Below are 11,579 nucleotides of genomic sequence, written 5' to 3'. Positions count from 1 at the left end.
TATATATATATATATATATGTGTACTTGAATTCTGTTGTAGAATTATGCACAATTATGCATTTACGATCAATTATATAATATTTATATATATGCACGCACATACACATTATTATCGCTTAGCATAGACACAAATATCTACAACACAAACAGTTTCTCCATAAAGAAAATGGAAGAGATAATCTCAAATGCCTTTTTTCAGGCTTCAAGAATGGATGGTCTCGAGTTATCGAGAAGTCTTTCAAAGTGGTTTCATTCGGAGTTTTACGTTATTGAAGAAAATGAACACAAGTGAAGATTGTACTTACCTTGTCACCGAAAAAGGTTGAGCGTTCTGGCAAACTGACGTTGCAAATTGATGTTTCTTGCGGATGTGATCATGGATTCACTTGATAAATATCTACTACTATTGCTATCGCTGCTTTTCTCTTTGCCGATCACGTATTTCAATCCATATAAACTCACGACACACTTCACTCGATCGTTGATCGCCAACGACTGACTATAGTGACTGTCTGACTAACTCGAGTAGCTAGTGATGACAAACCACTGTATAGTGCGGCTCCAGCAGCGTGACCGATCGGGAAGGTGCACTTGCCTTAATTTTGTTAATGATAGATCTGTTTTTTACTCTTGCACTAGACTGCACTAAAACTCTTTTTCTCTTTCGCTAAATATTATATAAACATACTTATCTTATCTCATTTTAAATTCTAAAAGTGTACACTGTATAGTTCAGTCACAAAAACAGATCCAATGATTAACAATCCATATTAGCGAAGTTACGTTGTTTGAATAGAATTATTAATTTTTTATTATTTGACAAAACTGTTAAAAGAAGATTAGATTACGACAATTAATAATATATAAGAATTATCTTAATTATTGTTTCGTCTAGTAAGCAGGAGGAGATATAGGGTGGATCCCGCTTTGCGTGGAAAATACATTTTGAATATTGTTTAGTATCGAGATTGCTTTACCCTCCATATATAAATAATATTTATGTTAAGTATATTAATTATAATATTTATATTATATATATTTATGTCTAAGTATCAAATTAAATAAAACTTATAATATATAAATTTTATTTAATTTAATTTGTTTTTTTTTTAGTTACTCCTTGAACATATAATGTATTACAGTACATTATTATAGTAACTCAATTATTGAACGAAGTGACAAAAATTTATGTATAACTTTAAATAAATTCATCTTATTAAATTTTTATAAACGACGAATTTAATTTAGAGTCATAAATATCATTAAAAGTTTAATATTTAAAATAACACTGATAAATTTATCTTATTCTGAATTCTTGTCCAGGAATAATTTTTTGATTGAAGATATACATCTTTAAAAAAATTTATCCTACTGAGGGGACAATAGGTACATCACTGATCCGAACACTGTTCTTTTTGGCTGAACTTTTCAGCACTAGTTCATCTTTCTTCTTCTTCTTTCTTCCTGAAGAGAAAAGGAAGAAAGTCGAACTAGTGCAAAAAAGTGTAAAAGTTCAGTTAAAAAGAACAGGCTATTGTCACTACACGGCGAACATGCGTGAGATAATGCAATGCGAGCGAAATGATGCGAGAAAATACGGATTCGGAAGCCTTTTACCAAAAGTACACTTTATCAGAAGAAACCATGGCGAAACTCGAATCTATCAGGGAAGCATTGAAAGATAACATCGCTCAGGCTAATCCGATGTGGAAACTCATAGCGGAGCAGGAACAGGTTAGAATTATATTAGTTCATACACTGTAGTCTGTTTCTTATTGCTAGAACTCTGAACAGTGCAATAAGTTAAAGATATATTTATTTCGCTTCAACTTATTACACTGTATGTACTAGGGCAGAAAGTGCAGCAATAAAAAACAGAAAACCTATTCTAAACTATAATCTCAATGAGAAGTTTATAGTCATTATTTAATTTTTAACTTTAAATTAACTCTTCCATATCTCTTCCGTATCTCTACAAAGATGAAATAATTATGAAAATATAAAAATTATTAATATTAGATCATTCCAAATTGTATACAGATAATACTTCAAATTCTTATACATATAATTTAACATAAATATGTATTGTTCGATTTAGAATGAAAAAGAAATATGTTCAGAGAGTGAAGATAGCGACGATAAGGATGAACCAATGGATAATAACGAATCTCAAACGAACTGCGATCAATCAGTACCACCACCGTCTACTCAATTTTACTTTACACAAACTGAGAGAACTATAGAACTGAAGAGATCTGTTGCTGCAGTGCCACAAAGATGTGATATTTTAGAATGTGCTTGCGAGAATTTAGAACGAAATAATGGCAAACTAGACTTCTTCCAGTTAGAGAATTTATCTGATGAAGATCTTGTTCCATTGGTGGACGAGATGGCAAGAAAATTAAGTCCTAAGGGTATCTATAATCTGTGTCTGTCAATGAATGATATGACTGTTGAGCAGAGAATAAAATATCTCAATATATTTTGCACACATTTGTTGCTACCAAAGGTATCAATGGTTATGTTATTAATATCTATTAGACTTTTTTTCTTCATATATTAATTTTTGTTCACATTGCTTATAGATAGTCGAACTAGAGGAGCCATCTCGTTTATTATCATCTGCGATCGTTGAATGCATTAAAATGTTTCCCGATGAGGTTCAGCAACTTATATTTGTTCCTATTCTCAACATTGAGTTGAAAGATATAACATTGATCACCACCATTGTGAATGCGTTTGATCAGCAAAGGAAAACAATTCTTTTAGGGTATATTTTACGCAGTCATAATATATATGACTTTAAAGTATAATTTTTATTTCGAAAATTAAAAATTAAAAATGGGAAAAAAAATTAATAATTTTTTTATGTTTTTGCAGAAAATTTCTTGCATGTGTGGAGGAATTAAAGTTATGGCATATATCTGTGTTGCAAAGTTTGTTATCTGTAAGACTGGACCACAACATGATTGATAAAATTATCAAATTATTCTTGGAAAAAGCACTTTGTTATTCCAAAGATAAAAACTTCGGAAAACTTATGCTGTCATTTTTGAAAATTAATACAGCATTAATTGAAGAACAGAAAAATGTAATGGCTGAAATCGCTGCTGTTAATGAAACATTATTCAAAAAACCTATAGAAAATATTTTAAGGAACATGTAATCGCTAAATCACATGTGTAAAAATGCATCTATAATTGTCTATCTAATTTACCCCGATTAACACATTTTTATATCTAATGTATACCTTTAGAGATTTTTAGGAATGTATATCTTTAGAGATTAAAATATATATTTTTCTAAATTAGGACTTGGATTTTTTATAGTGAGTTTCAAATACAATTTCATAGATATTTGATATACAAACATAAAACTTCCAACTATTATTATAATTATAATTCCTTGTCATTTCATCTTATTTAGCTACTATTTAAATTACTCCTCAATTTATTCTTTTTTTCTTTTATCTATTGCTGTTATGGAAATGAAGATCACCATGTTTCCCTTAAATTTTTCAATAAAACTGATGCGTTATTTTTACGTCAGAGATTCCGTGTTTATTATTTAGTAAGGCATACACTACTCATTATATTAAAATTTGTTCTCAATTAAAAGTTCGATGCAGATATTAATAACTATTAATTTAATTAAACGTGATGCGCGCGAGATACGACTCCGTACGCGGATCAGCTGATAGAAGATTTTTTTATTCAAAAGTACGAATGACAGTTGACATTATTGTTTCGGAGCGATATACGATTCTCACATAAAGACTAGTGCCCGTCAACAATTGTTCGCGAACCTGCAGAAGATAGCTGCCTCGATTATCGTGCGAAAATGACACAGGAGCTGTCTGGTGTGACCATAGTAATATTTATAGCAGCAGGTGTTTTGACAATATTGTTACTATTCATTTTCGCGAAACGGCAGATCATGAGATTTGCTTTGAGATCTCGTCGGGGTCCTCACATTCCCATAGGACACGACGCGAAGAAGGTGTGTTTTACGATCCAATATAATTTTGAGGTTAACTTATTATTATATGGTTGCTTAACCCATGACAAGTATATAATTGTTTGTAATGTCAAAGGAATATGAGTCCTTGGAAATTAGTTTTTTGTATTAGTATTTTAGAAGTTTTAAATTTTTCAATTGTAAATAAAAAAGTTATAGAATGATAATTAATTTATATAAATAGAACAAAATTAGGAAAATGTCTCAGTATGTCATCAGGACTCATATGCAGTTAAATACTGAAAATGTTTCAGTCCTTGAAGAAGGAAATAGAAAGGAGAATAGAAGTGATACCTCGGATCCAATACGAGCCACAGCTGATTAGCGACCCTAGATATATTTTGACTCCAGGTGGACAAGCCCCACCGCATTATTACAGATTAAAAGCTGTTGACGATGTTAAAACTTTAGGTAAGTCACTATTCCATTATTTTTTTTATTAAATTTGTTTTTTATTGTTGCATTGGACTGTACTTTTCTTCTTACTTTTGTCGAACATTAAATACATATGTCTATTTTACTTTATAAGTACAAAGAGTGCACATCAGTTCAGTTATAAAAAGATCTCAAGCTTTGTTTTGTGTGATCTTTACCTTGATATCTGAGCCTTGTTTCATGCGATATTTACAGAGTCAGAGATCACAAGGTACGACAATTGTCTGAAGAGACATCCTTCGGAAAATCTGAGGGCATACTTGCTCACTACACTCGCTACTCCATTAAATGGAAGTGGTCAGCGTTTAATTCACCAGTTCTGCGATTTGTATGAACATGCGAGGCACGACCCTACAGAATTTGGTGACGAAGAGTATCAAGTCTACACTCGCTTGTTTTTGAAGTTAATGGATGCGTAAGTGTGATTGAGAAAATATTTACAATAGAAAAGATTATTTAAAGGTATAAAGACTTAAGTATAATTTATTAATTATTCGCAGGGCACGTTTATTGAAATCATATCCAAGCAGCAGGAAGTCCAGTCCTAGTCGCACGCCAATCAAAAAGAATGTGGAGACAAAGAGAAATATCTTGGAGCCCAGGATGCGTCCGCCCGAGGAGCAAATTTTAACTGGTTCGAGACCTAATACTTTAACGGTAATGACATTAGACAATAGCGAGACGTCCGTGTAGCATTATGAGTGCCGTCACATACAACATATGTGACGAGAAAATTGTAGATAGATATACGACGCAAAAAAAAATAATTTATATTAAATTATACGAAAATAGAACGTCCGATTTAGTTAGGAATTTTATTAATACATATTTTTACTTTTATTAATAAATGCACTTATGCTCGCCATTCTATTCAAATTGCGCATCGAACGACATATATTTTATATACAACGAGCAACTACGTTTCTTTCTGTGATTTATTTTATATTTATATGAATTTACATTTATACAAATCAGCCTTAAATAAAATAGAATTTTCGCGCTCTTTGCACCAGCATTGCTTGTAAAATATTTTAAAAAGTACTGATGTACATATAAAGTAATGATGTGTAGAGATCGCCGAATTAGAAAATTAGTAATAGACTAGAATTTTTTTAAAGAGCGTCCATTTCATCATGTAATTTTTTCAGATACTAGCGCTAAGTCAATAATCACACATTATCTTCCAATTGATTCCATAAATAATTACTAAAACTTACATATGCTCGGTCGCATATAGATCTACATATCCCTGTTGAAATTCAGCAAAATGTTCACAGTAATTAAAAAATATTAGAAAGTTATCTCTGTCCTCTTTTTTAAATGTTTGTCTTTTAATTAAGAATAATAGATTAGCATATCTTTTTCTATACGTCACTGTTTAAACATAGAAATTTTTAACAATTTAATGAATTAAGTGTTAATCATGCGATGAATATGGACCTAAGTGTGGACCTATGTATATACCTATCAAAGCTTGTATAACAATTGTTTTTTATTTATTAATAAGGTATAGATATTAAAGTAGGATATCAGGTGCATAATATACGTTATAAGATTTTTTTATTATGGTTAACGAAATTCAAGGCTGAGTAATACGAAGTAAATCAGTTCAATAAGAAAACTTCCCTTTTTTTAATATAAAAATATTTACATGAAAATATGTTATCTTTAGTTATTTAAATACGAGTTTTGACTGACAAATAATTTTTCCATTCTGAGTTGTAGTCTTCTTCATGCCTTAATAAGATTAACGCGCTTTGAAATGCAAGTATGTATACATCAGGTACAGAACTGCTCCTCATGTGATTCAGCCATTTCATAATCTAAAAAAATTATCAACACAACAGTTTAATGTATAATAGACATATTGCTCGTTTTATGACGAAAAATGCCACTGCAATTGTAATACATGAATGTAATGTTTTTTCTAATTGTTAAAAATCAAGAGATTATATAAATCTTTATATTATCTATAACTGATAAAATACAAATTTACATACTTGACGTGTTATGGATTTCCAAATTTGTCGGTCAATAAGCATAGAGATCGCCTGTGGAAACAATCTTATTCTAATGTCTTGCGAAGTAACTAGCAATTCTTTTTGCGGCAGGAGACATTCTATGCCGGACAAACAGATAATCAAGACAAATAAAATATCACAGTAAAAAGTTATATTGTTTTTCTTGTGTTCTGTCTCTACTATAAGCGCATCGATATGTCTCATAAAATCTAAAATCCAGTCTTTTTGTATTTCCAGATCACAGGATTTTTCCGATCTCAACTCAGCCTGCACTTTTTGTATACTTTCTAACAAATATTTTTGCATCCTATAAAGACAGGAAAATTGATTAGGGAACTTAGCTAAGCATGAGAAATTTAATAACTATTCATAATTGTTGTATACTTACTCAGGATTAAATTCGGTCGTGTTGATAAGATCATTCAGCCAAGTGAATGGCGTTCCAGTATCTCCCCTGAAGGCTGCTTGGACTCTAACAGCAATAGCAGTTTTCAGTTTTTCTGGTGTTACTACCCACCAGGTGTAAGGCGACGTCATTCTTTCGACATCCTTGGTCAACAATTCCATCATAGCCGCAAAATATTTTTCGAAATGTTTAGACGTTAAGTCGACTTTTTGCGATATCTCTTCCAACATGGTAGTTAGCAGCGTGCGATTTCCTATTTGTATCGAATTGTTTTTTAAAGCGGTGACAAAAGAAGACATAATATGATTGAATAGATAAACGGACTTTTCGTTATTCAATAAAATTTGATCAATGGCATAATGGAGAGAAGTTTCGATGAATTTTCTTAAGTTATTTGGCTGAATAGCCTGGCACAGTTCCTGCAGATTCGAGTAAAGCACTAAGTGTTTCTCATCCAGCAGCAATCGACCGGCTTCTGATATGGACGTATACATAGACAAGAAACTTTCTGTTAGCAATTTCGCCGATAGCGAGATTTGACAATGATGACTCACAATAGATAGACTGTATTCCTGAGCTTCCTTCGATATATGCATAGTTTTTTCCAAAAAGTCCCATTTTATATTCGGTAATGGTTTTTTGTGTTTATGAGCAAATATACGCAAACATTCCACTAAGACTGTCTGATTATTCGGATCCAGTTTGTCACTTCGTCTCAAGTGCTCACCGACCGCTCTTATCACACTTCTCTCTGGCAGGTACTTATAGTTTTGTGGTTCTCCTTGTGGCCAAGTATATATTTGTGATCTGAAGCCGTTCAATTCGTCCTTAATATAAGAAATCAAAAGATCTCCAGCTGCTGATAAGACACTCCTATTCACATTCTTCAGCATCTGGATCCAACAAGTGCCAGGTATGTACTGCAGCACCTCAGACTTGTTACCTTCACTACTCGCCTTTTCAGATGCTTGTTTTATCATGACATCCGATTGGAAGTCTAGAGGCAGAGCAGTCAAAGGAATTCGATCGACTTGATAAGTTTTCAGTGCTTTAAACGCCGCTTTCGTGACTCTGATATCGTCGCAAATCGTGTAGCTCCACAAAATCGTAACAACATCAGTGATGAATCTGTTGTAATCGTCGCTCGCACGAAACGAATATGAGGGAATGTTATCGAACAACTCGCATAAACTCTCCAGGACCACCGTGCGTTTTTCCTTGCGCATTTTTGGTGCTAATACTTGCCATGTAGAATAAACGCCTGTCAAGTAAAATCATCGCCTATGTTGATCATGGAAAATGAGACTTGTTATAGAGAAAGTTTTAAGTGAAAATCGAACGAAAAATATTCACAAATTAGAACGGCCATATTCAGTTAAAATGAGTCTAACATTTAAATTATATAATATTTAAATTATAAAATTCATACAAAAAATATTATTAGGCACCTAGACTCGCTTTGATCGAATGTAGCCTTCTTCACTTATTTGTAGAGAATTATGCAAAACAAGGATAGCAAATAAAACGTTAATACACTTGTTAAAAAGAATTCAGTGTCTCAAGATACAAAATATAAAATATAATACCTATCACCGTGAACTTGCACAGAGCCGAGATGCTGTCAAGCGCGAGTGCACTGGCTGCACCTCCATTCGGATCAACGCATCGATTCAGGATTTGTGATAACAGCGGCACAAGTTCTTCACCGTGCTCGGGCCAACTTTCGCAAATACATTTTATCGCCTGAGCGCATGTCACGTCCGAATGCCAGTTACGATCTTTTTCCATAGCATCCATTAAAGCTGTTGATATGAAGCGATAGCAACGAGGCTCCTTTTCCAATGCCTTTATGTAAAGCTGGATTGCGAAATATTTCAGTGGTTTGCCGCTATTCAACAATGTGTCCAACGTGTGGATGACAATCGGCAGGTTTTCCTTAGTCATAGCAAACTCGGGAATAGTCAGCAACAGATATTTCAATGTGGAGCTATCATGAGTCTTAGTTAATTTGTGCAGCAACAGCGACAATACGTGCGATGCGAAGGAATTGATCTCTCTCGCTATTTGCACAAGAATATGACAGACTTTTTGGACAACAAGAGGTTCATTGCTACGCAAAAAAATCCCGCATAATATCAGTTTGCACATGTATCTCAGATCGATTGGTGCGAACGATAAGTTCTCCAACCATGATAGAGTGTTATTTATTAGAGAATATAGACTATGAATGAGTTCCATATAAAATTGAATGTATCTATTGCTATAACTAAATATGAGCAGCATTTTATTTGATATAACACCGTTATTACTATTATCCATCTCCTTTTGTGACATTGTCTTGATTAACAATTCTTTTGCTATTACTAACGCATCAGCGCATAATAACGACGGATAGGCCAACCATTTTAATAAGGATGCAGCTAATGTATTTAATATCGTAACATGACATGGCATTTTATTCACAATAACTGCACCTATCAAAATGATTAAAATTAAATCTTGCAATTTCTTTAAATAATGTTGCTGCTTTTAAAAAAATTTGATTTTATAAAATAAATAATGTTTTATATAAATATAAAAGTGAAATAAATTTATTTTATAAATATACTTACATACTTGGAGGACGTTAAATAAATAAGCTGCAGGACATATCAAAATTATTTCTGCCATTAAAACTAACGTAATATTTCCTATATAGTTGTGACAACATTCAAAGAGATCCAATATCATACATAAATTTTGTGTTGGTTCATGACCGTATTCCAAAAGTTGTATTGTCAAAGAAATGATTAAAGGTATTAATGCCGTACAAAATTCTGTGTCTCTTTTTAGTAACATCATATCCGCAAGCTCAAGAATTCGGCAATTCGTATCGACGCAAGTATCCATTCGATTTGTGCATAACCAAAGTAAGATCTCTGTTCGTAAATCTGTAATGTTACTTGATGTCATTAAAAGTTGCCATGTCTCCCGTTTACAACTCTCACACATATCCATGGTAGGATTGCATAATATGTGCACGAATACAGGTCGCAATAATGCTACACTTTGTCCCATAACACTGAAATTTGGATAAATCAAAATTTAATAGCGTTTTCAATGTGCTTCCATCTCAATTATACAAGCTGGAAAAATTATTTAGGACTAAAGATATATATATATATTAAAAAAAAAAATATATATATATATATAAAACATACTATTTGTCATGATGATGCATGATGAACTTCATTTGATTCAGCACAGATCTCCAGCTGAGCTTTTCCTTAATCAAGATCGCAATAAATGGATGCTGAGTAGGGACGTCAAGAGTATATTCATTGCATCTATCATGTGATTTCCAATCTAATATCAACAGTCGACTTATTGCTTCAGTAATCATCTGATAATTCCTAAAATTTGTTGTTGATAACAATACATGAATTGAAACAAATAAATATCATCTAAAAAAATTAATGACATATTAAACATTGACCCTTTGCTCAATGTACATACTTTGAAGAAGATAAGCATGCCATGAATGTTGCTAATGCAGACTTGACGTCCCACAATCCAGTCTCACCAAGTACAAACAATGCTTGGCATGCAGATATACTAACTATAGAATCATCACTGTTGCATTTAGTTGAGAGTAATTTAAATTCTGATATCTACAAAAAAGAAAAAAAATATATATACATAAACAAAAAATATTTATGTATAGTAAATATTAAAATCATAATTATCAAGAAAATAATTTACTTTTGAAATGTCCTTTTCTTCTGTTTCCAACTTCTTTCTGATTGTCTCAATCAGCTTGGATATTGCCTGCAGAAAAGACAATTGAATATTCATATAACATAAATGCAAATGTGTGATTATAGTTATCTTTGCCATTCTTACATGTGATATCAAAGTAGGATTTTGTGATCTTAATTTGTAATCGATTTCGTCCATGTTTTATGCTTATATATAGGACTATTTTTTAAAAATTATGTTTCTTTCTGAAAATTATAAAATTTTCTGTAAAAAGAGAACGTTTATATAAATATATAAATGCTTTCAAGATGATAAAATATACATTTGATATCCTTGCATTTGCCTTTTCCAATTTTGGAAAATAATTATATACTTATAACCTAATTTTCTGGATTATGATACACTTATATATTCTTGAGACACGAATGAAACAAAACATCCAATTATAAGATTAATTTGCTAGATTTAGTTTATGCTAGATTTATTACCGTGCAAATTATATAAATTATAATTAAAACTTGGATTTCCATATATAATAACCTTTGTTTTTCAGATTTCAAAAAAATGAGGTTAAAAAATAATACAGTGCACTTTATCATCAGATAAAGAAGATTACGCAAAGATGATAAAATATTACGGATGAAATATGAATATTTCACATATTTTGTACATATAAAGTAACAATGCTTTCCCTGAACGAAAGTATAAACTATAATCTAACCTCTCTTACCCGACTGATCATCAGCAGGTTTAATGAAATTATAAAATCCTACAATTCTAGATTAGATTTTACTTTAATTTTGCATTGCATTCAGAATTCATTTATATGTATGATCTATTTAATTTTGCAAATTTTTATTTAAAAATGTTTTGTGACATTATAACAATAAATAACAATGTTGATACTTATCTAGAACATATTGATAACTTTTTGAAACGCAGATTTCAATTCTCTATAATA

The 11,579-nt window shown here is 31.6% G+C and overlaps 4 protein-coding genes across 4 annotated transcripts in view; 2 read left to right on the top strand and 2 right to left on the bottom strand.

Moving 5' to 3' along the window:
- Positions 1 to 443, bottom strand: part of LOC108689651 — a 13,227-nt gene extending 12,784 nt beyond the window's left edge. The window contains exon 1 of the mRNA XM_018196508.1: positions 307 to 443. The gene's annotated coding sequence lies outside the window, so the exon portion shown is untranslated. The remainder of the gene's footprint in view (positions 1 to 306) is intronic.
- A 1,094-nt stretch (positions 444 to 1,537) lies between these two features.
- On the top strand, positions 1,538 to 3,217 carry LOC108689666. The gene is made up of 4 exons (XM_018196527.1): positions 1,538 to 1,735; positions 2,100 to 2,510; positions 2,587 to 2,771; positions 2,882 to 3,217. The coding sequence occupies exons 1-4, from the start codon at positions 1,583 to 1,585 to the stop codon at positions 3,165 to 3,167; spliced, it is 1,035 nt and encodes a 344-aa protein (XP_018052016.1). The 5' UTR covers positions 1,538 to 1,582; the 3' UTR covers positions 3,168 to 3,217.
- A 456-nt stretch (positions 3,218 to 3,673) lies between these two features.
- Positions 3,674 to 5,202, top strand: LOC108689668 (uncharacterized protein C1orf43 homolog). The gene is made up of 4 exons (XM_018196530.1): positions 3,674 to 4,000; positions 4,273 to 4,429; positions 4,649 to 4,868; positions 4,954 to 5,202. Exons 1-4 carry the CDS (start codon positions 3,842 to 3,844, stop codon positions 5,144 to 5,146), a joined length of 729 nt encoding a protein of 242 aa, XP_018052019.1. The 5' UTR covers positions 3,674 to 3,841; the 3' UTR covers positions 5,147 to 5,202.
- An 883-nt stretch (positions 5,203 to 6,085) lies between these two features.
- Positions 6,086 to 11,391, bottom strand: LOC108689644 (focadhesin). The gene is made up of 10 exons (XM_018196501.1): positions 11,349 to 11,391; positions 10,763 to 10,863; positions 10,622 to 10,687; positions 10,376 to 10,530; positions 10,081 to 10,272; positions 9,493 to 9,941; positions 8,467 to 9,354; positions 6,863 to 8,141; positions 6,454 to 6,781; positions 6,086 to 6,276 (listed from the first exon to the last, which is right to left on the bottom strand). The coding sequence occupies exons 2-10, from the start codon at positions 10,814 to 10,816 to the stop codon at positions 6,130 to 6,132; spliced, it is 3,558 nt and encodes a 1,185-aa protein (XP_018051990.1). The 5' UTR covers positions 10,817 to 10,863; positions 11,349 to 11,391; the 3' UTR covers positions 6,086 to 6,129.
- Between the last annotated feature and the right edge of the window lie 188 nt (positions 11,392 to 11,579).

The sequence above is a fragment of the Atta colombica genome, unplaced genomic scaffold (assembly GCF_001594045.1).
Source record: "Atta colombica isolate Treedump-2 unplaced genomic scaffold, Acol1.0 scaffold274, whole genome shotgun sequence".
Lineage (NCBI taxonomy): Eukaryota > Metazoa > Arthropoda > Insecta > Hymenoptera > Formicidae > Atta > Atta colombica.
Note: the sequence above shows the minus strand (reverse complement) of the source record. Positions and strands in the feature narration are given on the sequence as shown.

Bases quoted from the DNA above. Each gene is read 5' to 3' on its own strand.
- LOC108689666 (XM_018196527.1), top strand. From the start codon at position 1,583: ATGATGCGAGAAAATACGGATTCGGAAGCCTTTTACCAAAAGTACACT. The intron at 1,736-2,099 runs GTTAGAATTATA...TGTTCGATTTAG, and splicing joins TCATAGCGGAGCAGGAACAG to AATGAAAAAGAAATATGTTC. The intron at 2,772-2,881 runs GTATATTTTACG...ATGTTTTTGCAG, and splicing joins AGGAAAACAATTCTTTTAGG to AAAATTTCTTGCATGTGTGG.
- LOC108689668 (XM_018196530.1), top strand. From the start codon at position 3,842: ATGACACAGGAGCTGTCTGGTGTGACCATAGTAATATTTATAGCAGCA. The intron at 4,430-4,648 runs GTAAGTCACTAT...CGATATTTACAG, and splicing joins TGACGATGTTAAAACTTTAG to AGTCAGAGATCACAAGGTAC. The intron at 4,869-4,953 runs GTAAGTGTGATT...AATTATTCGCAG, and splicing joins TTTTTGAAGTTAATGGATGC to GGCACGTTTATTGAAATCAT.
- LOC108689644 (XM_018196501.1), bottom strand. From the start codon at position 10,816: ATGGACGAAATCGATTACAAATTAAGATCACAAAATCCTACTTTGATA. The intron at 10,688-10,762 runs GTAAGAATGGCA...TCTTTTCTGCAG, and splicing joins ATCCTACTTTGATATCACAT to GCAATATCCAAGCTGATTGA. The intron at 9,942-10,080 runs GTATGTTTTATA...TCCAAATTTCAG, and splicing joins ATGCATCATCATGACAAATA to TGTTATGGGACAAAGTGTAG.